This window comes from Python bivittatus, unplaced genomic scaffold (genome assembly GCF_059951505.1).
Source record: "Python bivittatus isolate LINGU-HERP-01145 unplaced genomic scaffold, Pbiv_v1 ctg000080_np1212, whole genome shotgun sequence".
Lineage (NCBI taxonomy): Eukaryota > Metazoa > Chordata > Lepidosauria > Squamata > Pythonidae > Python > Python bivittatus.
This window is the reverse complement of record NW_028277035.1, coordinates 78,263,224-78,289,757: the sequence shown is the minus strand read 5'-3', so window position 1 is coordinate 78,289,757 and position 26,534 is coordinate 78,263,224. Positions and strand designations below refer to the sequence as shown.

General features: G+C 38.6%; 1 protein-coding gene across 1 annotated transcript in view; it reads right to left on the bottom strand.

Moving 5' to 3' along the window:
• SUCLG2 (succinate-CoA ligase GDP-forming subunit beta) overlaps window positions 1-26,534 on the bottom strand; it is a 224,439-nt gene that overhangs the window by 165,612 nt on the left and 32,293 nt on the right. Inside the window, exon 2 of the mRNA XM_088134364.1 lies at window positions 461-602. Within this exon, the coding sequence (XP_087990490.1) occupies window positions 461-602 (142 nt within the window). The remainder of the gene's footprint in view (window positions 1-460; window positions 603-26,534) is intronic.

The window sequence follows — 26,534 nt, the reverse complement described above, 5'->3', positions numbered from 1 at the left end:
AATATTTTTTGCGTTATTTTTTCATTGCATTTATTTCTGCTGCAATTGCAGGACTTCTGCAAATTTCTCAGTTCTCCCAAATATAGTGTTATTTTCCATTTTGGTTACAATTCTATTGGTACTCATTATCCATGTTTATTATTAAAAAAATGTTTCCAAAGAAATTAAATTAAATCCTGGAAAGCCATAATATCTACAATACCACAGGATCAATTATATAACTGTAGATTTATTATAACCATTCAGAATCTCTGGGACTGTACGGGATAAAAATCCAAAGAGATTCAAAGTATAAATGAATTCATGTTCATTTTCTTCATACATTTCTGCTCTCCAGAATAAATGTGCTCCAACTTTGAAGATCACAAGTAACTATATATATTTATTTACTGGAATGTAAATTAATTTTCAGGCTGCTTAATAGCCAGAGAAGACTTCATTCTATGATTAACCAACTTACTTAATCTCTTAGCAGCCTCAACAGCATCATTTGCAGTGTCAGCCACGAAGAATTTCTGAACTGTAACCCCATGATCAGCCATCAGTTTCTTACTCTGGTATTCCTGCAGGTTTAGCCATCGTTTATGGGTTAACTGAATACCCTAAGAAATGAAATGGAGAAAGAAAAAAATCACAATATTAATTATGAACAATTATGCAACAGTCAACACTGCTATTGAGACTTACTGCAACTACAGATAAACCCAGCAGAAAAATGATTGAAATTTAAAATTATTATTTTGCAGGAAGTGCACTATCTTGAATCTGTATACAAAAAAACATTCTAAAATCTAAAAAGACATTAAAATGACACCTGTGTATGATGATACTTTTATTAGTATTTTATACCATCCATCTTCCAACTTAATTGCGCATTTAAATAAAATTCACTGAACATTCCCAGCTTTCTTTTTCCACACTTCTGAATCACAAAAATGACAGTATCAAGTTGTTGATTACGTTGCAATAACATTTATGGTTCTGCAAAGAAATACTACTATTACCAACGGAATTTTGTACCATTCTGAATCCTTGGTATATAAACATTTGTACTGAAATTAAATAAAAATGAAAATGGAATGGAATGGAATAATAAAATAAAATAATCACAATTTTCTCATTTGAACGGTAATGGAATTTCACCCTGACCTAGTTTCCTGACCTAGTTCTCTGGAGAAGGCTCTTATGCTGGGAAAGATGGAAAGGGAGAGAAAAGGAGAACCAGCAGCAAGGTGGATGGACTCAGTTGCAATGGTGGTGAGGCTACTATTGGAAGACCTGAAGGACCAAGGTGGGAACAGATCCTCTTGCATAAAACCTTTTTATGTGACCACTAAGAGTCGCCACAACTTGATGGCACATAATCAAACAATATATATGTTTGCCCATTACATTTCCTTCAGTTGTCACTTCAGTTTAAACATTTCATGGAACTCCAAAGCAGTAAGAAAAATAGAGCTTTGAAAATTTACACCGAAGCCAAATAGATTGCAAATAAAATGTATTTTTAAAAAGCTGGGACAACAGTACTATATAGAAAATCAGACATTTCCCACAGCTATTGGTAAGTATCCACATATGTACTAGTTAGGGAATCTCAGCTGAAACTCTTATCAGTCATAAAATGCTAGCACTTGGATCCTGCTAAATCTTCTCTCGTCTTCCTATAGATAGTTAGGTCAAAGATTACCTGTTTCATGAATTCATTTGCTGGCCCGATCCCTTCAAGAACTTCATCTGAATTCTTAGGGTGTTTCAACTGAAACCGAACCCTTAAAACGAAACTGGATGGTGCACCAGACACTGGAACATTATCAATATTCCAGGTAATATGATTGACTTAAGTTGCCTTGAAAACTTGTCACAGCATTCCTCAAAGGGGCTATCTAATTACCCTTACTTTAACAGTGAATTTACCATCCTGTTAAGCATTGCTAGAACCTGTTTGACAATGAAAGCAGACAGATGACGTTTTCAACACTAACAGCACCACAGAGTAGGTACAATACTGTGTCCTGTGAGTTGCACACTATTTACATACTGTATACTGCTATCTAAACATTATCCTATTTCATACTCTGTAATTGCTTGGCATGTGTAGCCAGTAAACTCCATCTCTGTCAACTCTGAGCCAAAATAAGAGCAGCAACTAACATATTAATTTATTTCTCAAATTTATCAGGTTGCCCAACTCCATAAATCCTTCTGTTATGACCTGACAGGTACAGCTCTGAATGGGAGATACTCCACCTAATCGTTGTTTGATTCACTTGGAGATAAACTCAACCTAATCTATATTAAGGAAAACATTCAGCATTTGGGGTGGGCAACTTTGGGGGGCCAGGATGTACAAGCAATAGCAGTTGGGGGCTGTTACAAAATAGGTGGCATACACATACATACAAAGCCAAGATGTTTCGTCCCCCCCACTCCCCCGGTTTTCTTTAACGAAAATTCTGGGAGGGAAGAGTTTTCTGCTTTTTAAACTACATGAACTTTATGTTAAGGCTCACCCTATAGATATACTACTGTACTGAGAAATTGTGTTTTATTTCTAGAAATAGTGGTCAAAGGCAGTTCCAGAGGCCAGAAAACTTAGGTTTTTTGAACTCAGATAGCTCATCCCAGCCTTATATAAGCCTGACTGAAGTGGAAAGCTCATTGTCATCTCAGCTGCTTATTCACCAAGTTACTGTTGTGAGATGGGTGCCATATAAATCATTTAAATAAATAAAATAAAAATAAATAAATAAATTATTCACCCCTTAACTTTCCTAAGGCTCAGCTACAGTCAATTCTTGTTATTCGTGGTGGTTACGTTCTATAAAATCGCCATGAACACTGAATTAGCGAATACTGAAACCTCAGCTGGGAATATCACATCAGGTGACTCAGGTTTTTCACCGTTCTGCATGTCAGCAAATAACTGCAAAAGCATTGTGAATAGTGATTTTGTGGTGACAAATAAATTTTAGCAAGTGGGCGAATTTGCACATATGGAATCTGCGAATAACGAGAATTAACCATATAGCCAGGTATCCACTCTACCACCATGAACTTCTGACAATCAAGTAAGTATAGGCAAATAACGATAAGAAGTCGAGCTAAAGAACTACAGGACTCCTCAGAAATTTTTAAAATTACATTATGTTTCTTGTGAAATGCATCCTCCTTATGAAGGAATGGACTAACTTCTTTTGCAGCTAAACTGCTGTTCATCAGGATGGCTGGAACCCACCATTTGGAACAAAACAGTTAAACCAAGATTATTTATAACATTAATATATTGAAGTTAAACAGAAGACTCTAAAATTGATTATTATTGAACTATTTTGCATTACAGAAATATTGTGCACTTCTTTGCACATATATAATGCTTTTATACAATATTAAAGCCTTATATCAAAAACTACCAGCTCCAGCTCCCATCTGCATGCATTTTAATTATATTAAAAGCCTCCCATCCTGACTATAAGACACATATGGTTTTGTAGGCAGTAGTAGCTGTTCACTCCCACAGAAGTTAAATTAACCAAATTGGCTACTAAAAACAACTTGAACCTTTTTGCAATGAATAGACAGTAAAAAGTAATTAAAGAATGATTTCAGAAATTTACACCAGACGGTTAGATTTTAAGCCTCAAATGTTGTCAGTGTGACATACTTTCTGGACCACTTAAGTATACACATTTCAGCTTATTAAGTTGAAATATGTACAAGTCTGGGCCTTAGGGTTCCATCCTCATGGCTAGCTAGAGATGAAAATTCTTTATGTAGAATTCCCTCATAAATCCTGCTTGGAGCACATCTGGATATTTCATTGTGAGCAGATCCTTATGGGATAAATATGAGTTAGAACAAAATCCAGCTATAATTTATCCTTTCCTGGGGGGGGGGGGGGAAAGGTATGTTTGGGGCCAATAGATGATAAGGTGGTAAAAGGAACTTGTTTTTGTTTTGCAAAACATTGTTTAAAGCATTTTATGATGTAATAGTCAACTCTAAATAGTCAGGATTCTAGAAGACCCTGCAGGACCAGAAGGCACACACAACTGAATAAGAAATGTATGTCTAGAATATCTTTTCTATTTTTTCACTTACTGTCCTTTTTTTGTGATTATGTTTTTAAATATCTATAAAGAAAAAGAGAAAATAAAGTGGCCTCTGGCAAAATTGCTAATGTACACGCAGATGCCAGATATGCCTTCAGAATGGTTTGTGATTACGGATAGATCTAGGGTGAGCGTGGTTATCTCACATCATCTGGATCTCCATCAAACACTCCTTCCTGATCTCAGCCTTGCTAGACGTCCTCCTACTTCCCTATATTATTATGGTAGTTAAAATCCTTGGATATTCTTTCACTCCAGGCTACAAATTCACCAATACAGCAGGTAAAAGGTAATTCTCAACGCTCCCAGGGTCTCCACAGAAGATTTTCTTCTCACCCTGCCTTCTTTCAGACTTGATTCCTTGCAAAAGAGAAACTGCTCACCAGACAAGGACAGTCTGTGGCACTTGTAATCCTGTTGGCTGTGGTTTGACTGACACATTCCAGTCATCCAACGAAGGGGAGATGAGTTATCAAATACAGTATCTCTCATCTGCACCTGGCCTAACAGTAATCATTGAATCCATAACAACGACGTGTACATGGTGCCTGACAAACAATGCTACAGATGGCCTAAAACCCCAGCCTGTATTAGGATACTCAGAAGGCCCAATTTTGAGCTTGCAAACAAATTTAATGGACCTACCACTTTCTTGGGAATTTAAGCATGTTTTAGTCATTTAGTTAAGTGTCTGTGCATGTTCTAAAAAATGGATAGAAGTTCTTCTGATCATAAAAGCAAATACAGCATGATGGTAAAAATCTTTCCACACCAGCTGTTTCCTAGGTTCAGAGTGCCCTGAACAGAGACCGATGAAATAACCAAAAAATGCCTATGGAACACATAGGAGCAGTCCCACATATAAGAGATTGCACAACAATACTTCAGACATGTCAACTTTACAGCAACATAAAGGCTGCTGAGTGCATCACTGCTTACGAAGGTCTTTGAATAATAGTTGTTGAATTTTATAACTGGTGCCATTACCTAAATATTTTTCAAGGTAATTGCAGTATTTATATTCTCTTTATAGACCTAATTAAGCACCTTAAGGTTACTTAATTGCAGAATGTGCTCTGAAAATTCTAGCCATCTCCTTAGCTGCTTCACTCTAAAACAATGCATTATACAACAGCTGAAAACGTACATTACATAGCACGTGCAAAAAATACATTACTTCATCAGCAAACCGAATGCAAGGTAAGTAAAAATACTGAATTAGAAGGTAATATGGAACAGGATGCAAGCTATTCTTCTGTGACATTCAAGAAAGATGCATTCTTGTATATGATACAGAATAAAGCAGAAGGATATCATTTCTAGAAATATGTATCTCTTTTTCTCACTTTCACATGCATAGACAAAATAGAAAATTCATAGGCTGTTGCATTAGATTCATTCCCAAGGTTTTTAATTTTAATATCCACATTCGCAAAAGAGACCAAGCTACCAAAATGTGTCTGCTTCTTGTTTTAAAAAGATAAAGACCGAGGTGGGTGGGAAAGGAACCCAACGGCTGATATCTCCACTGCGGTGAGGGAGAGGGCATTAGTCTCCTTCTCATGCAGCCACAGAATGTGGAGTGTGGTTCTCAGTGAGCCACCCAAAGGAGCTGAATGGAAGTTGCTTCAAGTAACACCAATAGAGTGGATTTTATTGGGTCAACTGGGACAGAGTCATAACGACAACTTTTTCAGGGCGAGGGCTGCAGTTGGGGTTTGGCTGAGATGCTGGGGAACCACACTTCAAAAAGAGGACGAGACATAAAATGGAGCTTAAAGAAATACTAGAGTTGATTTAATATAAATTAAAGTTTAGTTTGACAATATACATTAAACTTATATTTAATTAAATGCAGTTAATATCATTTACTTACTGTGTAGTTAATATTTTCTCCTTCTTTCTCAATTTGGCATTTTGGAGAGGGCTCTGAGGTCCACTGCACAAGTCTTTTTGGGGTTGTGTACAGTTCTAGGTCCTCAAATTGTGTACCTTTATCCTAAATAACACTTTAGCAAGACAGACCTCCATACTCCTTTGACAATTCCTCCTACATTTTTGTTCCAGCTTTGTCACATTAATTTCTTGAGTTCTTAATTAGATACAAATCAGGTAACTCTGGTTTTAATAACAGTTTATTACCCTATAAATTAAATAATGCTGTGATGAGTTAAATCATCATTAATGATGATTAAGCCAATGATGATTAAACCTATTTTATCCCTGTTTTGAAAACATTAAAAAAAAACAAACCCTTGGATTTAAATTAAGTATGAAATGCTAAACTCTGCATGCAGAGCCTGGAGAACAGCAAGGGAAAGGAGAAAAAAGGCAGCAGGGGCCTACCTCTCATTCCCGTGCTTTAACAAACCATAAATGTTACATCTAAATTAGTCTGCTGTCTCACGTCCCTCCATAGTGCAGCAATTAAAAAACTGCCACAGAACCTAGCTGTTCTCACTACGTAGACTAAGAATATTAAAGATAATGGCAAACGAATCTACACTTGGGCTCAGATACCACTTTTGGAGAGGTGAAGGGAAGGAAGCTTATTAAAAAAACCTTTCCAGCAAGATAAATGCACTTTTATTGGCCTGAATTACCGTATTTTTCCGTCAATAAGACGCCCCCATGTACAAGACGACCCCCACTTTTCCAACCCAAAATTAAGAAATCAATATTTTAAAGATAGTGCAGAACACATTTTTATTTAGTAATTAATTAACATTTACCTGATACACTTGGTGGGAGGAGGCCCAAACCGTCTCTCTGCAGCTCTATTTCCAGGTTCTTTTGCTTAACTGATTACATTCAAGCACGAGTGAAACTGCAGATAGCTTGTCTCTGCAATCAGCCTTCCTCTAATTGGTTTGTTCAGCATCAGCTGACATCAGTTACATCAGGCTCGTGATTGGAGGAAGTCTGTTTGGGAGACAAGCTATTTCACTCGTGATTGGAGGCTAGCAATAGGAGGAAGCCTCTCTGCAGAAACAAAGTATGGGCAGTTTTGCAACTGTGCGGTTCTCTCCTTGGCTGACTTCCTTGAATAAGACGCCCTTCAATTTTTAGGGTAAGGATTTTAGAAAAAAGTATCATCTTATAGTCGGAAAAATATGGTAATCTCTAGTTTGTATTGCATCCATTGGAGAAAAATTCCCAGTTCTGCTTCCCCTAGCCTCATTAAGCTCCATACCCCAAATCCATTCTGTTGGTCCCACTAGTCCAAAAATATTGCCCCATTTTTTTCTCTTACCAGCAGTAAGGGTCAAGAGGGGGAATGAGAAAAATAATTGTTGCTCTTTTCTTTTTCCTTCCTTCTTCTTCCTAAGCCAGCTGATTAGTAGCTTGGCTTCAGTTTGCCCTGCTGGGGCTGCTATTATCACTGCTTACAGAGAATAAACAACAAAACAATCTGGAGAAAATGGTATACAAACTCTTTCTCCTCCTAGAACTCAGATAATTTTGCATTTGGTAAGAGATGAGCTTGGTGATGTCTAATTACAATCATCATGATTATAAAAGTAGTTTCCCACCCCCACCCCAGTTTACAGAAGACCCATACTTAAGAACAGAGCCTACTGTAGCAAAATTCAAGTTAAATACACAAAACTACTTATACAGTATTATACAATAATACTGTTCCAACTTGCATACAAATTCAAGCTAAGGACAGACCTTGGGAATGGAATTCATTCTTCAACTGGGGACTTCCTGTAGTCAAAGAGATATTAAGGTCTTTTTTATATTACATAAAGAAGATGATGTATTCACACATCACAGAATGCAAAAACAATTAATTTAATAACAGAACACAAACTTACTATCTTTTAATCTAAACTCCCAAGGCTACTTATAATGCAGACTTCCAATAATTCAACTATTTGTATCCTGTGCCTTGATACAATTCACTGGGAAATCAAGGAAACAACTATTTATTTAATATATTATTTATCACTATTCTTGAGAGTGACAAATGTTAAGCAATCATAAAAGTCTAACACCCTGCCAATTGAAAGGGAGAAACAATCACATGAGAACCATTCTTCTTTACTGCTATTTCCCTTTGTAGACTACAAAAGTTCTAAGCATCAAGCAGTTGCTTTCCAGGCTGAATTTCAAAGAAGACAGGCTTTCAATCAGGATTTTTCACAATACACAAACTCCTTGTGATAAATGAACTACCAGTGAAGATAAATGAATGCACCCTACCACCACTTACAACAGTCATTGATTAACTGTACCCCTTGGAAATCACTTGAAATTGACTGTGTATTAAAAGCTCTACAGAGCTAATGCATACGTGTTTAAAACTTACATTATAAGCACCAGAGAAAGGAAACCTTCTTGCTGAAGAAAAGAAGAAGAAAAATCCTTCATTCTCTCTCACACAAAAGGAATCTAGCCTACTGAGTTACACCAGGGTTTTCATATTTCATCAAACTGAATACCAAGTTAAGGGAAATCTACTTCGGAAAGGACAAAATGACCTTTAAGACTTCAACACAAAAACATCACATTAAGTTTAGGCAAGTTATATAAACCCAACAATTATGGTCTATAGCCAATTACATTGTTTATTCAGTCATTTGTTTGTTTATGGAATTTATGGGGCACCCCAATCTGTCATGATTCTGTATGATGTATACAGCCCTCTAGAGTCTGCAGTAAACACTTCAAACCAATTTTATAGGCCAGGTACACAAGACATTTAAGCCATATTGCAGTTTATTTGGGCTTGCTGTACTCTGTTTTGGGAACCTCACCATTATGGCTTGTACACTGTGTTGCATACACAACCCAGAAAATTATGGGTGATTCAAGGCAACATAGTGAACAAAATTGTAACTCAGTGCAAAGAGTGAACCAAACTATCCTGGAACTTAATTTTCTAGGTTTAAAAATGTGTCTTTGAGGACTCTGGAGCTATAAATTACAGTGACCAGTAAAAAAAAAAAAAAAATTCTCACAACTTCCCCACCTTTCTATGGTTGTTCAATCATTCATCACTGGTTGGAAAAAGACCTTGGGATCTTCTGAATTCCTAGAATCAATATGTAAAGTCTACATACACAGATCTGAAAATATTATGCCCATAAATGGACCAGGGTTTGGGAAAAATAGCAAGCAAACACCAGCCTCTTCCTATGTATAGTACTTACTTGTTTGCTTTTTACTTTAACTAATCATGAGGATTTTCTTAAGGACCTGAAATCCCATAGCATATTTCTCTTTAAATCAGTGATCAGGAACTTTATATATATTCTGAACTGTAATTCCTGCATCTGTAACCATCAGACTCTCTCTCTGGGGCTTATGGGAATGGTAGTCCAAAACATATTAATGTTAATTCCAATTAGCCATATAAACACAAGGCACACATTTTGAGTAGTCTTTATAAAAACAAACAAAATCTGTGGTTATTAGCAAATCTCTAATCCCCTTTAGAGGTTGGGGAAAATATTATCATCATACTGAGTTACCATACTCAGCAGAGGGTTACACAGCTTAATATCTTGAGGGAAAAGCCTAGTTTGATTTGAGCTTAAATTTATGAAAACTTTGAGAGTTTCTTTCTATTGTTTCAGCTTCATAGATAGAGAAGGAAGGTTTGGATGGCAATGTAACCAAAACTGTCCATATCTAACAAAGAACATTAACTGACAATGGATTTCTGGACATTCATTCACATGAATTCCAACTTCTACAAAGGGACAGAAAACATGGCTGGTGTGGGTCTTGCGGGCTGCGTGGCCGTGGTGTTGAAGTGTTGTTTCCTAACGTTTCACCAGCACCTGTGACCGGCATCTTCAGAGTGCAGGAGCACAGACAGGAGCAGTTCTCTCTGTGCCCAGGCGAAACGTTAGGAAACAAGACTTCAAGACCACGGCCACACAGCCCGGAAGACCCACACCAGCCATCGTATGCCGGCCGTGAAAGCCTTCGACAATACATTGGACAGAAAACAGTTTTTGGTCGATGTGTTCAGCCAAAATGTTCTCCTTTGACAAATATTTCCAAAACAAATTCTTTTTCAGAAAACTGAATGAGAACGGGAAGGAAAGAAATACTGAGGGCACTAATTCTAGTACCGCTTGGTAAGGTTTTCTGTATTGTACTTTGTGTCAAAAATTAAATGCCAGTACTTTCATTAGCATCATGAATAAATATATAAAATATAAAACTGTAGAACAGAAGTACAATTTTTCTGCATAGCATTAGTTCAAATACTATCCTGGCAACCTTACTATGTAAGAGGAGACTAGGAGCAGAAATACTGAGTGCCAATCATTATCTCTCAAAATGTCTTTATAATGCCTTGGCACCTTATTAATCCTCATATAAACCAATTTAATTTAGCCAACACATTTAGTCAACGGTCAATAACATAACACAACAGCAAGCGTTGCTCTTCTGCGTTTTTCAGTAAATTCTATCCAGAGTCCACAGTGGCTTCCGGATTCACACAGGGCAAAGATGTGGTCTCAGCTGTGGGCTTCCCAGGTTCCTTACAACCACCTGTGCATCCTGCCTCCAAATGCCAACTAAGAAAATATGAAGTGCATCATGAGCTTCTTCATCCTTTTCAAAAATAACCCAAAGGTTATTTTCATCCTAGCCAAGCTAGGAAGTGATAAATGTATTTTAAGAACAGAGAAGAGGGTTTTTTTATAGAGCTAACACTTGACGGAGAGCCTATTTTGACTATTCTCTTTCCAGCTACAATCCCAACACACATACACACACTGAGGTCCTAAATAGTCTTGAAGAAGTAATACTCAGGATGTGTGCATGTATGTGAGGGATTTCTGAGGGAAGACTCTTTTCATCAGAGTCATTTGGAGTCAGGCAGTACCTAAATTAAATTTAAAGTAAAATAAATTGTAGCCAGAAAGAGCTAGTCTGCCCACTTCTCCATACACTTTGATCCCAGTGAATAATCAAACACTCCCACAGCAGTACAAGAATAAGTGGATGTAATTTTTAAATACACATTTAGCTTCACGTCTAGTTTGACCCCCAACCATTTCAAACTCTTTAAACTGATCAACTTTCCTTTTTCAAACTGTTTATGGTTAGCATTCTGCCCACAGGGCATCTCAAGGCAACTACACAGAGTTCCATTAGAAAAGAAATACAGTGGGGCAAAAAAGTATTTAGTCAGCCACCAATTGTGCAAGTTCTCCCACTTAAAAAGATGAGAGAGGCCTGTAATTTTCATCATAGGTATACCTCAACTATGAGAGACAAAATGAGAAAAAAAATCCAGAAAATCACATTGTCTGATTTTTAAAGAATTTATTTGCAAATCATGGTGGAAAATAAGTATTTGGTCACCTACAAACAAGCAAGATGTCTGGCTCTCACAGACCTGAAACTACTTCTTTAAGAGGCTCCTCTGTCCTCCACTCGTTACCTGTAGTAATGGCACCTGTTTGACCTTGTTATCAGTATAAAAGACACCTGTCCACAACCTCAAACAGTCACACTCCAAACTCCACTATGGCCAAGACCAAAGAGCTGTTGAAGGACACCAGAAACAAAATTGTAGACCTGCACCAGGCTGGGAAGACTGAATCTGCAATAGGCAAGCAGCTTGGTGTGAAGAAATCAACTGTGGGAGTAATAATTAGAAAATGGAAGACATATAAGACCACTGATAATCTCCCTCGATCTGGGGCTCCACGCAAGATCTCACCCCGTGGGGTCAAAATGATCACAAGAACAGTGAGCAAAAATCCCAGAACCACACGGGGGGACCTAGTGAATGACCTGCAGAGAGCTGAGACCAAAGTAACAAAGGCTACCATCAGTAACACACTATGCTGCCAGGGACTCAAATCCTGCAGTGCCAGATGTGTCCCCCTGCTTAAGCCAGTACATGTCCGGGCCTGTCTGAAGTTTGCTAGAGAGCATTTGGATGATCCAGAAGAGGATTGGGAGAATGTCATATGGTCAGATGAAACCAAAGTAGAATGTTTTGGTCTCAACTCAACTCGTCGTGTTTGGAGGAGAGAGAATGCTGAGTTGCATCCAAAGAACACCATACCTACTGTGAAGCATGGGGGTGGAAACATCATGCTTTGGGGCTGTTTTTCTGCAAAGGGACCAGGACGACTGATCCATGTAAAGGAAAGAATAAATGAATGGGGCCATGTATCGTGAGATTTTGAGTGAACACCTCCTTCCATCAGCAAGGGCATTGAAGATGAAACGTGGCTGGGTCTTTCAGCATGACAATGATCCCAAACACACCACCCGGGCAACGAAGGAGTGGCTTCGTAAGAAGCATTTCAAGGTCCTGGAGTGGCCTAGCCAGTCTCCAGATCTCAACCTCATGGAAAACCTTTGGAGGGAGTTGAAAGTCCGTGTTGCCCAGCGACAGCCCCAAAACATCACTGCTCTAGAGGAGATCTGCATGGAGGAATGGGCCAAAATACCAGCAACAGTATGTGAAAACCTTGTGAAGACTTACAGAAAATGTTTGACCTCTGTCATTGCCAACAAAGGATATATAACAAAGTATTGAGATGAACTTTTGATATTGACCAAATACTTATTTTCCACCATGATTTGCAAATAAATTCTTTAAAAATCAGACAATGTGATTTTCTGGATTTTTTTCCCCACTTTGTCTCTCATAGTTGAGGTATACCTATGATGAAAATTGCAGGCCTCTCTCATCTTTTTAAGTGGGAGAACTTGCACAATTGGTAGCTGACTAAATACTTTTTTGCCCCACTGTATCTGTAGGAAAGCGTGCTGTAAAAACTTATCAAATACTTACAAAAATGGAACCTACCACTGCTCCTATTACTGCAACACCGCTGGAGCCCCACAGGATGCTATGCCTTTAAAGGTAGCCCTACATTTCTCAGATCACTCCTCCTGCAATGGGACGTATCAGCTCTGTCCGAAACTGATTAAGCAGGCGGCTTTCATTTGGCATGGAAAGAAAGCAGGATCCATTGCATCCAGCTTGTGCATCCATTACCTGCCAGCTGCACTGCCTTTCTGATACTCCTATCAAAAATCAGACATTATGCCAGAGGTAGCAATACATATTGGCCCACCCTTGACAGACGGATAGCAGGGAAGCCTAGGGACTGAACAAGGCTTACTGCACGTTGTATGAGACAGCCTCTTTTGAAAGGGGAAAGAGTCAGGCGTGAATACTTTTTAAATTATGAATGTATAAACCAATTATCAAGGCAACTCTAAATGATGTACAAAAGCAAACAGCCTACAGCCAATGCAATAATAAAACACACACACACACACACACACACATTCCTGGCACTTGGAGCTCTACAGCACTCAAGTCCAAAAGGCCTTTGAGAAGTTTTTATGAGCTTCCAGAAGGCCATCAGACTGGGACCTATCCTTGCCTGGGGGAAGTGTTCCAGAAGAGAGGAGCCCCCCAGAAAATGCCCTGTTGTGTGTTATGCATGGCATAGCCTTGATTTCTGATTATTTATGTTCACTGCATTCACACCAAGAAACCTCTTTTAATCTTATCACCCTCAAAAGATGCATTCTTTCAAAAATTGCTCAGAAAACTTACCTCTTGCTGACAAATTGAAATGACAAAATAAAATGTACAAAAGTCATTTGTGCACATACAAAACACATACCAAAAAAGAGTTATTAATGTGAAAGTATTAATATATCTTTGTAGTGTAACAGTTTCTTAGGAAAGTTTTAATGACTTTTCATACCGTGTGGAAGGAAGGTTCAAGGATGGTTTAATGTGGCTTAGCAGCGACATAAAGCTCATTGACAGCTTTTGAACCTACAAAACTATCCATCATTTTGTGATGCCTTGCAGAGTCACTGCGAGTCGGGTGGCATATAAATTTAATATATTCTTATTCTTATTAGAACCAACACGCTGACAGAGCAGACAGTTTCTGACTCTGCATCTATCGTAGATGAAGAAGAAGATAGTTTTTACAGAAATGAAGGATAAAGGTGATATCTCAAGACGCAAGGATAGAAAAGAAACCGAATCAAATGCTCAAGAAGTACATCCAGAGATGGAACAGATTGTGTTGCTAGCTGACCAAAACTTATAAAATGGTACAGATAACATCTTGTATTTATTTTATGAATTTGTTATGTATCTTGCTATTTTGTTCATTGAAGGGGGAGAAGAGGGAGGAAGGGTGTTTTAAAATACCTTTCTTATTCTTACAACTGATTCTTACCACCTTTTCTATATATTCCTGTTTTATACTTCAAAAATGTGAGTTGTTTTGATTTTAGTTTCAAAAATGGCACATGCAAATCAGCAAACTTGTTTTTGATGGATATGCAATTGATTATCTCTAACTGGTGAGGTCTGTTTTCAGTTGTCTGCCTCCCCAGGGCACACAAAACCCCCGTCAGCTCAATCGACTGCAATATATTGCTGGAAATGCTTTGAGAACTATTTTAGGAGAACGGAGCAAATTGTGTCACACATGCTTTCAGCCACTTGCCATCCGAGTCTGCAAGGCAAAGAACTTCAATCTTTAAACATAATGCATATCCTTTAAATATTGATGGGGTATTTATGTGTTCTGTAAAATAAATACAAACATGGATGAAATGCAGATTGCTGTGCATTGGGAAGGATGGAATTAAACAAAATTCTGGAAGCTAAAAAACAAGAAGCTAAAAAAATATTTTACTCTTTGCTTTATGTTTCTGTTGAAATACCAATTTTTCACAAGTAAATGTATCACAATAAGCAAAGGAAGACATGCAGAGATAAGAACAATAAAATCTCATGATATTTGCAAAATAAACTCACTGATATAAGTTAACGGCAATATTCTGGTAGTGAAAATAACTGGTGCCATTGTTTCACTTAGATCCTGCTGCATTTTTTTCTGTCCCAATTCAAAAACACTCTTGGGGCTTTGTTCTTTTTAGATTAATTACATGCTTCATCTTATCCAATCAGTGATCACTTAGGTTTCTCTGAATCTTATTTACAGCAAAATCAAAGGAGGCAGGGAGCACAAGGGAGCACAGGGAGCTCATGACATTTTCTCCAACTCATTATGTGAAGGTGAACTTCTGAAGCAGAATCTCTTCTTTCTTAAAGACAGATGAGGATTTTTCAATGCTGAGCCCATACTTCCTGGGGTTCTGTATTAGACAGAGAAACTCTATGAGATTTTCTGCACCAGAAGGCTGGTCTCGGTATGAGGAGGCTGGCAACAATCGAATCCTAGGGACGTAGTTAGTGTCACTGCTCCTGTTCTTCCTCTATGGGAGTTTTCTACTTAAGAGTTACTGGAGAAAGAAACTGTGAATTGGATGTTATCACAATGCTGTAGAAACATCAGATTTGGCTGCAGAACAATTCTGAAATCCGATGAAGCCCATGAAACAATAGTAGTAGGCAATTTTCCCAATCAGTGCTGCAAACTAATTGAGAAAAAATAATAGGATACCACCAAACATATCCTGAATACTTTCAACTTATCTCTCTATAATCTCCATTTTCTATAAATGTTATAATTCTTGGTACTTTTCTTCAAATATTCTTGGATGGTTCTAAATTCTCAGAATATTTAATTCTGGATTCATCTATATGACTACAGAAAAGAAGACTGCAGTCTTGATTTTATACCATCATAAACCTATGTCTGTGATGAATCTCAGCTAGCACCAACATATATCTCTATCGTTCTAAAAAATAATGCTTCCACAATGATTTTTTTTCCAAAACTAATGTCAGACGGAGCCAAGCACATGGACAAAAGTAGGGAATCTTCGTGTTGTGTACCAGTTGCGCCCATTCCTGGATCGGAGGGCTCTGCTCAAAGTCATTCATGGCCTAGCAACCTCCCAATTGGATCACTGTAATGTATATGGGGCTGCCCTTGAAGAGCACACAGAAGCTTCAGCTGGTGCAAAATGCAATGGTGCAGGCAGTTGTGTGTGCTTCCAGAACAGCACATCTTATACCTCTGCTCTGCAAGCTATTTTGACCTTTAAATCCCTTCATGGCATGGAACTGGGTTACCTGAGGGATCACCTCTCCCCAATTACATCTGCCCTTCCCATCAGATCTGGCAGAAGAGGCATGCTGCAGGTCCCATCTGTTAGGGAATTACACTTGGCGGGCCTGAGGAAGCATACCTTCTCTGCCAATGGCGCCTGTCTTATGGAACATTCTCCCCCCCAAAGTGAGGTCAGCTCCATCCCTACTTAATTTCTAAGACCTGGCTTTTGTCATCAGGCCTGGGGGTGTCAGGGGACTGGTGAGATCTTGAGGTGGCTCCCTTGCTATTCTAATCTCTTGTGTCTCATATGCTTTTTAAACTTTTTAATAATGATTGGGGTTTTTTTGACATGTTTATTGTTTTATATCTTTGTTGTATACTACCCAGTCACTTCTTGTGAGATGGGTGGCTATATAGATTTGATATATAAATAAATAAATAAAACAAACAAGCAAACAAACAAACCTTTCAACTGAAGTTATCAATAAAACAGATCAGGCAAGTGGACTGCATCTCAACAAACTTGAAAGGATTCACACACACAAAAAAAACAGGACAGATTATTACACATGGATGAACTTTTGTCTGCCAACTGCAAATGCAAAGTTTCTGGAAATTTTGAAGCATCCCCTTTGCTGTGTTGTTTTGTGCTTCTTTTCTTTTTCTTTTTTTGAAAAAATAAATTCAGGGAAAAATTAAAGTATATCCAATATTCATTTTTATTCCACCCTTTACTGATCTAAATTGACTCTACTAGAAGGTACAAGTGGTAGAAGAGTTCAGTTAGGACAGCAGCTGACTATGAAATATATAACAAATTGCTCATGTGCAAGCTCCAATTTAACTTAAAGCAGAAAAAGAAAGCCAACTAATTTCCATGATATGATCTTCAGTATGTATCCACCATTTTCAAGGAGAGCATTAGGAATTGTTTTGAAGGACTGAACCTCACTGATAAGGAACCAGAGGAACTGTGTAATGAAATCAAAGAAGTTGCTAAGAATGTATGTGAAAAGAGACTGTCAAAGACTAAGAAACAGAAGAAACCAAGCTGGATATCAGAACAGACAGTGGAAACTGTCAAGGAGAGAAGCCAAAGCAAAAAAAAAAGGAGGGGGGGCAAAGATCTCAAGAAGGAACTTAACAAAGAATTTCAAAGAGCTTTTAGAAGAGACAAGAAGCAGTGTTACATCAACATCTTTTAAAGACATTGGAAATGGGAGCAGATAAGGGAAAAAAAGAGGGGGAGGAAGTCTTCCAAAAGATCTTGAAACTCAGAAGGAGGTTCCAACTTTGAATTGGTATGCTAAAGGATCCCAAAGGACAGACAGTACCCGATTCAAAGAAGATCAAACAAAGAGGGAAGGGGTATACTGAAATTCTGTACAGTAGAGATGTCAACATCCTAGATATCTCAGAAGATATTCTCTACCAACAAGAACCACTTATATTAGAAGATGTGCATGCTGGATAATTGAAAAAGCCAAAGAGTAACAAAAAGAAATCAATACAGTATGTGTTTCTCTAATCATAGAGAGGCCTTCAATTGTGTGAAATATTCTTAGAAAAATAGGAATCCCAGAACATCACACTGTCCTCATACAAAATCTATACACACGTCAGGGAACCAGAGTATGGGTGGATCATGGAGAAATAAACTGGCTCTAATTTGGCAAAGGAATAAGGCAAGGCTATTATGCTCCCCTTATTTATTCAACATATATGCAGAATATATACTGTGGGAAGCTGGTCTGAAAAAAAAAACTGAGCAAAGTTTTAGAATTAGATCAAGAAATATCAATAACCTGCACTATGATGGTGACACTACTCTAATAGTGGAAAATGCAAATGATCTGCAAGCTTTAGTAATCTAAAAGCAAGGAACATAGTGAAAAAATACAGTTAAGATTAAATATAAAGACCAAACTAAGGACAACAGGTAGAGCAACCACCTGTTTTTTTTTAATAGAAAGCACTTTGGAGAACAATGAATAGCAATATATAAACATTTTTTTTTCAGAAAAACAGGAAAAATATGCCTGAGAAAAACCCTGAGTTTGACCTCTCACATCTCTACTTTAAACCAGCTAGCCATTGGCAACTACAACTACCAGATACGTAAGCCTGTGAGATATCATAGGATAAGATCCAATTTCTGTGAACTGGAGAGAAGGGTATGTAAAAGGAGAGAGGCCAAGGAAGGTGGGTTGAAGAGCAACCCATGTATTAATTATTCATGCACTGGCAAGCCACAGTTTAGTATCACATCTGAATTAGCACCATGTTTATTCCCAACTATTCTTGTAGATCACCTTTTACATTCCAAGTCTATGATAGCTCAAGCATTTATTATAACTAACCAATATGTGCCACTGTATTCATATTTTTGGAAGGAGGAAAGTTGTTCCCATGTCAGAGCATGTTTTCAATTGTGCATACAATTAACAATAAATATGTGAAAACAAAAATTCATTCATTCATTCCCTCACTCACTCATTCAAGCTTACTGACCACCTCAAACCCAAGGGACTCATTTAACCATTTGCCTTTGTAAATGTCACGTGTTCTACTTGTTAACAGTCATCTATGCTACTTTCTGAACTGTGATGTATGTCATTTTATTTGCACTCTGCAATATCTCGTTCTGATTGTTATTCTTAAAATACTTTTGCCAAACATTTATACAACTTTAATCAATTGCATTTATTTGTTTACAGTATGTATAGGCTGCCTATAACAGCATCCCCAGGGTGGCTAACAAATAAGATATAAACCCAATTCAAATGAAGTAACAATGAAAACAATAATAGCACCCTAATCAAAGCAAAAAAACAGAACTTCAAACAGTCCCAGGGAGAGATTAACAGTGTATGGATACAGAGAGAGATGTCTGCCAGAAGCCATAGATAGGTAATATTTGCACTCAGAGAACAATTCAGTTTTAGGGGAAGGAAGAGGAAAAAGCCATTTTCATGATTATATAGCATCTCATCTTTAAAAAGCTTCAAGCTCAGCCTCTTGTGACTGACTACATGGCCTTCTCCATAATTTTTCTTGGCAACAGTGCAGAAGTCCTCGGCCACTACCTTGGGACATGTTTCTCAATGCGGCAGTCTAGCACACGGCCTTGGAATTTCCTAGTGGTGTCTCAACCAGACTATCCAGGCCCAATACTGCTTAGCCTTTGCAAGATCAGCCAAGGTTGGCTAGGTTGCCCTGTAGCTGAGTATCATCCCATCTAAGCATTTGTGGGATGAAATGCAATCTCCCTTTCGTTGCCGTCTCTTCCTGTCTAAATGCCATCAAGTCAGGTGAGGAAAGAGACATATGCCACCAGGAGTAACCCTACCATCCCAAATCAAAGACTATGACTTGTGTCACACATTTTCAGGAAGGTGACTAACTCCATCACATGCACTCCTGTGAAGACTCCAAACTGCCATCGAGTCTGTTGTCTCAGGGATCAACCATATGGAAGAAACCACTTCGCACTTAGGCAATATGGAAATAGACATTTTTGGAGTGCAGCCATGCTCCAAGGCAACCAGAACCTACAAAGACAATCAGGTATAGAGTAAAGTAGATTCGTGGGTGAGGCCATCTTCTGCTTAGACTGTAAGAATCTTGCTTAGAAAAGAAGTATATAAATTCTTAAAATAATGAATGCTCACCTGCTGTACCAAGAGAGCTACATCTTGTGATTAGCAGTTGTTACTGTGGCAGCTCAATTCATGCAGAATATTTTCAACTACCGTTTTCTCGGGGGGGGTTATGCTAGGACCTGAAGCCCAATCTCTCCAGAAAGTACCAGCCAGGCAAGGCTGATATATTGCATGCTCTTCTGCTCATTTTATCAGATTTGCTTGTGTGCAATGACCTGTAATACAAAACACTCTCAGCAGTTCCAACTCTTATGTGACAGGAAACATGCCAGGTGGTCTATAATAATAACAACAACAACAACAAAAAGTGTGCTTTTCATCAATAAAACAAGCAAAGCTTTTCTACCGCAAACTTTGAATTATTCAATAAATCTAAGTGACAATGCTACTGCTGCTACAGTTCCGGAGATCAAGGAAGATAATTTGAGCTGATACAGCTTTTATAGGAACCAAATATGATATACATTAGGTAACAGAGTAAACTAGGGTTTGAGGCTGGCACACCTTAAAAACACTTCTTTTCTGCTATAGCCTCTTTACAGTGTAGGCTAACAGAGTCTTCTTCCAAGAAAAATCTACAAATCAAAGGGAACAGAGAACTTAACTATGTGTATCAGAGCCTACGCAATATTTTCTAATGAGGTTGAGGATGACTGGTTAATGGGAGATGGCAAAACTGATAGGCCGCCCCTGAGAATAAAATGGAGAGGAATTAAATAAGCAAGGCGTCTTATGCCAACCTTTGTCACTAAGTTTCTTTGAAAACAACACGATAGGGATTCATTTTAATTCTATGAGCATCGGCTACATTTCCTCTGGGTTTAAATCTACCATTTTATACAATTAATGTGGTAACAAAGGCTAACAACCCCCAAGCACATCTGAATGGAAAGAAATGTAACCATTTTTTGCACAGCGGGGTATGAAACTCCCTCATGGAATCCAATCTGCAATGTTTCATGGCACCAACAGTCTGTGTTAACCCCTGCGAAATCTTCCAGACAATTCTGTCCTTTTAGCAACATTTCCTGCTTAAACATGTTAATACATAAGGAGGATGCCTCTGATTAATTATACAGGAAACGTTTCTTTTCTTTTCTCCCCTCCTCTCTCTTTGTCAAATGGGTAGAGCTGATCTTCTGATTAAGTACTGTCCACAGATTTGCAAGGCTAAAATAAACCACTGTTTACTTGTGCAAAAGTGAATGCAGCAAAGTGTGAGAGCAGTTTTTCGTGCTAGATGCCTACCAGAAGTGATCAGGAATTCTGGGAATTGTAGTTTTAATGCATCTGAAGAATACATGGTTAAGGAATGCACTTTAGGTACATAATGAGCCATGAAACTTTATTGTGTTTTTGAGTTAGCCACCATCACAGCACTAGGGTGAAGACAGAAGGCAGAACTGGACAAACAGAACTCCTGGAAAGATGCATAATAGGAGAAAAAGTAATTGAAGACTATACCGTAATTTCCTGTTAATCACTAAGCACACACTTGATGCCAACATATATATGAAAAGTTGGCAGCCAAACCCAATTTCATTTCACAATATTCTTTTATGATAAATTCTTAGCAATTCCATTCATCTCTGGCTACAACTTCCTACAAAATACAATACTGGCTACAATATCCTACAAAAATCACTGAATGAAATGTAGTGAGGGGGCAAGTATAGGATTGTACCATCAAACTAATATCTGTTGATTAGATAGATATTACTATGAAAGGCAGTCCAGTTAAAATACAAAGAAGTAAATTTTCATAAGGCTTTATGAAGACATAACACTGTTGCTCCAAGTTGATGAGAAGTCCATTTTAAAGGGGAATCAAACAAAACAAGAAACTATCTAGATGTCTGCCTATCTTAAGATTTACTCCTGTTTTAAAGGGCATGAAAAAAAATGGTATGCAATTTTCAATTAATAATACCTGTTCAGTAATTTGCCATGCCTCACTTTAATCTCCTTAAAAATCTGACCAACTTGAGCAACTCTGAAGGTGAGACAGATGAGGTAATTGGTTTTTTATATGTGCGTATGGGGGAGAATGACTAGAAGCAATATCTTTATTATTCTTTCAATTAAATTTTTATCATGTATTCACAGGTAATTTCTCCAAGAGGGATAAAACATTATTTTCTCATTTAAATTTCAATGGTCTGTTCATCCTCTGCACAAGCAAAATCAGCCATTTCTGCTATGGCGATATGAAGGCAAATTTATTAGTTTAAACACATAAACATTCAGATATGAATATCATACATTTATGCACAGAACTATCAAATGAGTAACAATTTCCAGTTGGAGAGTTTAAATGGATTTTCCTTATCTGATTAAATGAATTTTAAAGGCTTTTTGTGCTACTCCCTCCCCCCAAAACCAAATATTACAATAAACTTTTCTAAGTTTATTTAGAAAATCAGAGCCTTTTATTAAAAACACCAGAAAAAAAGCCTTTTAGACTTTGCACAACCACAGCAGTATTTATTAAAGCAACCTCACTTTTCCAGGCTTTCCCACAAGTCTGAAAAAAGCTGTTATTGCTCTAAAAGTTCTCTCTATACAACCTTTAAAGCTGCAGCATCTTGTTTTCAGGCTCACGTTGAAGCCTGGAAAAAGTTGACCTGCTTTAATTAACAATAGAGCAGTGTTGTGCTCCCAAGCACTATATTGATTTGGGCATGTATCAACTGATCAATTAATGAGATTTGTAAGGCCACCTAATCATCATGCAATTCAAGGCAGGTACAGAAAAAAGTTAAAGACACAAAATAGCTATAAAAGAAGAACAGAAGGAACAAACACACACCCAGAAAATTTTTTTTAAAAACCCTTATAAAAATATATATAATATATTAACAAATTCACAAATTCTTCAGGCCCAGAGCTAAGTAAAAGAACCAAATTTTAAAACCTTCCTGATCCCCAAGAAGATCAGGACCATGTGGACTTTTGGGGGAGTGGGTGGAGACATGCTCTTCCAAGAGGACAGAAGCAGTGACAGAGAAGGCATATCTCCAGTCCCTGCAAGATGACAGTTTTTTCACCCAGAACATGCTGATGTTATAGAAGGGGCAGAGATAATTGGAGAGAGGTGGTCCCACAAATAACAACTCCCATTCAAATGTCTTACGTACCACAGCCAAACAAATACTCCTGAAATAGGAGAGAACAATATGAAAGAGAGATTGCAAGTAGCAAACAAAGGCTAACAAAAAAGTACAACAGGGATAGACTAACTGGAAAAACTGAAATGTAACTGGAAAAGCAGGGAAGCTAATAGAATATAGAAAAAATAGAAAATAGTTTCTAATCTGTTGCTGGAACTCAAACTCCCATTAGCCAGAGCCACAGTGGCTATATGAAAGCTGTAGCTTTGCAGCATCTGGAGGGCTACATGTTAGTCAGTTATGGAAAATATTAAATTAAAAAGTGTAGCAAGAGTGGCCCCTTTCCCTGCGATATTCTGGAGACCCTTTGAAACATTAGTTATTCCAGAAAATTTGGACTTGGAAGACTACACTGCATAAATATTGTGTAGAAAGTATGGGAGATGACTTTGACAGAGATATGCAAGAACCATTACTTAGGCAAAGGGGGCTGAAACATTCTGAAAATCCTGGGAAATGAGACAGTATTCCAAAGAGACTCAGGCAGGCACTTCCCTGATTCACTGAGGTATAAGAAGGCGGTACAAGCACAATCAGGCTTGCAAGATTCTGTTATTATAGCCAATCTCAAGTGTAGATGTAGTCTTTCTGTGGAGTAGAGTTTCTGGTTGGGTCTATCACTGGGTCTGACAGATTTGATGCCAAGAAAGTATGTCACTAGAGAAATGGTTTGGGATTGTATATGATGGCTTTATTCTAATGTGATTTTGCACTGTTTTAGCTGTTGTGTTATGAACACAAACCTCTTCCTTCAAGAAATGGTGTACCAAAACATAAATTCCACAACTGTAAGGTAATAAATCCCACATCCAACCCACTGTTCTAAATTGCAAGCATCTAAAAAGTTCCATCTTCTCACCTCTTCCCCCAAAAGCTTTTGTCTTGGCCAAAAGCACAAGGTTGAAAACAAATCTATGCTTTGGTCAGAGAGAAGACCCCTTCTTCCTCTGGTGTCTTTAAACACAACCCTATCCTCTTTTCTTTTGCATCCATGATGACTTATCACAATTAACGTATGACACAATGAAGCATTAAACGCACTGGTATCCAAAAACTGAGTCACAGATTGCTACTGGAAAAGCTTTCCACTATATCTTGAGCAACAGACACTTTTTTCCTTGATTCAATAATTACAATATCCACTAATATGTTCTGTAACATATTCCACTATATTAGCCCTTCCCGACCAAGTTCGTCCTCCAAATGTTCAGCCAATTTGACCAAACCTGAAGATCAACATATCTCAACAGCATCAGGCTGGGGGAGACTGCATTATTGTTGCTGTGTTGATAAACTGCATGAACACAGTGTATGAGTAATTTTGGCTCTTCTAGACAATCTCTCTAGAAATTGGAGAATACACAGGAGAACCCAGAAGATAAAATAAGTTGAAACTAATCAGGAAGCTTTCATGAGATAAGGTTAAAGTAAAGAGACACAATGATCTCAGAATAAATATTAACCTATATTGGAAAAAATGATCAGGGGAAAAGTAAGCAGGTTAATATAAAGCTGTTAACAAAAAGCTGCTACCACAGAGCAGAACAAAAATATGTTCAGTAAACTTTAAAAAAAAAAAAACAGCTGAGAGATGTTTCAAAAAGTTTACACAACATGGTCAGCTACACTATAAACTATTGGCACTAAATAATAAAGGTCATAACGTATGTAAAATCAGTACAGGTAGTCCTCACTTAACAATGGTAATTGGGACCAGCAATTCCATTGCGAAGCGATGTGGATGTAAAGTGTGATGTCACGTGACCGTGCTGACTTACAACAGCAGTTCCAGCAGTCCCAGTTGCCATTCTTAGGCAAATCCCAGGTGGTCATAGCATCCCGCAGTCATGCGATCACCATTTGCAACCTCCTGCCAGATTCCCCATTGCCTTTGCTTGTCGGAAGCGGGCAGTGAAGGTCACAAATGGTGATCACATGACCATGGGATGCTGCGACGGTCGAAAATCCAGGCCAGTTACCAAGTGTCTGAATCACGATCAGGTGACTGCAGGGACACTGTAATGGTTGCCAACTACGAAGACCTGTCCTAAGTCCCTCTTGTTCAGTGCCATCATAACTTCCAACGGTTGCTGAATGAGTGGCCGTTCAACAAGGGACTGGAATTGGTACTGGAATTTCTATTGCTGAACTTCCTGCCAGCTTCCAACAACCAGAGTCAGTGGGGAGCAGAAGAAAGTTGCAAGTCCCAGGTGGCTCACAAGCAGGCTGGCAGGCAGGTAAGGGGAGAGAGCACGGGTGGCTGGTGCAGCAGGCCTTGGGGTGGCTGCTGCAGGGAGGTGAGGGTGCATGAGGGTGTGCGAGGAGTGCATATGGCATGGCATGGCATGACCGCAGCGGGGCTTGGGGTGGCTGCGGCAGAGTGTCGGAGAGCGCGAGCATGGCAGGGCTTGGGGTGGCTACTGCAAGGTGAAGGAGGGCACAAACATGGCAGGCTTGTGGCTGCTGCAAGGTGCAGGAGGGCACGGAGGGTGAGCAAAGGGTGCGTGCGGCATGGCAGGAGCACAGCAGGGCTTGGAAGAGGGCACACAAGGATGTGAGAAGGGCCAGTGCAGTGCAAGCGCCACTTGGGATGGCTGTGGCAGAGTTTGGAAAGGTGCACAAGGGTGCACGAGGGACAGGTGCAACGTGGCACGAGCACAGCAGGGCTTGGGGCTGCTACTGCAGGGTGAGGGAGCACGAGGGTGCGTGAGGGACCAGTGTGGTGCAAGCACAGCAGGGTAGGGGTGACTGCTGCCAGATGTGAGAGACTTACCAGACTGACTTACAACCTTCCCTGCTGGCTTCTCCAATGACTTTGCTTGTGGGAAGCTGGCAGGGAAGGTCACAAATGGTGATTATGTGACTGTGGGACACTGCAACTGTTGTGTGAGCTGGTTGCCAAGCACCCAGATCACAATCATGGGACTGTGGGGGTGCTGGGATGGCCAGAACTTTGAGGACCGGTCGTAAGTACCACTCGTTCAGTGCTACTGTAACTTCAAACAGTCGCTGAATGAGTGATCATTAACTGAGGACTACCTGTACCTGATTTGCTTCATCTGCAAAATGAACCAGGAAACCTTAATTCTGGCCCCAAGTCAGAGTGGTCAATTATGCTACATAGCAAATTTATTTCATTTAAAACTTTTAAAAATGCAACTTTGTTGTTTTGCTACTATGCATTATCCATTTGCAAGTGGCAAAATGAGGATAAATTCAAAGAGTTGAATTGTCGCTCAGTAAACTGATGAATGCTGTAATACCTAAGCCAAATAATTCTTGAAGTAGCCACAATTTTGTGCCCTTTTTGTCTGAGGTTGGCCTGAATACGGTGATATACCAAATGATATGGTATCATTTTTGGAGTTTTCTCAGTCAAAATTATTGCCACTTTTCTTCATCAAAGGTTATTATTTATGTTGTTGATAGCTTTTGAGAACCAAATGCTGGTCTTAACGACTAACCAGAGAATTCCTATCATAAATGACCCACTGTTGCATATCCCCAGTGTCACAGGGGTCCTCTTCTTTATCTCTTGTTCTTGTTATATATATATATATATATTTATCAGCTAATGTGACTTAATCAATTGAT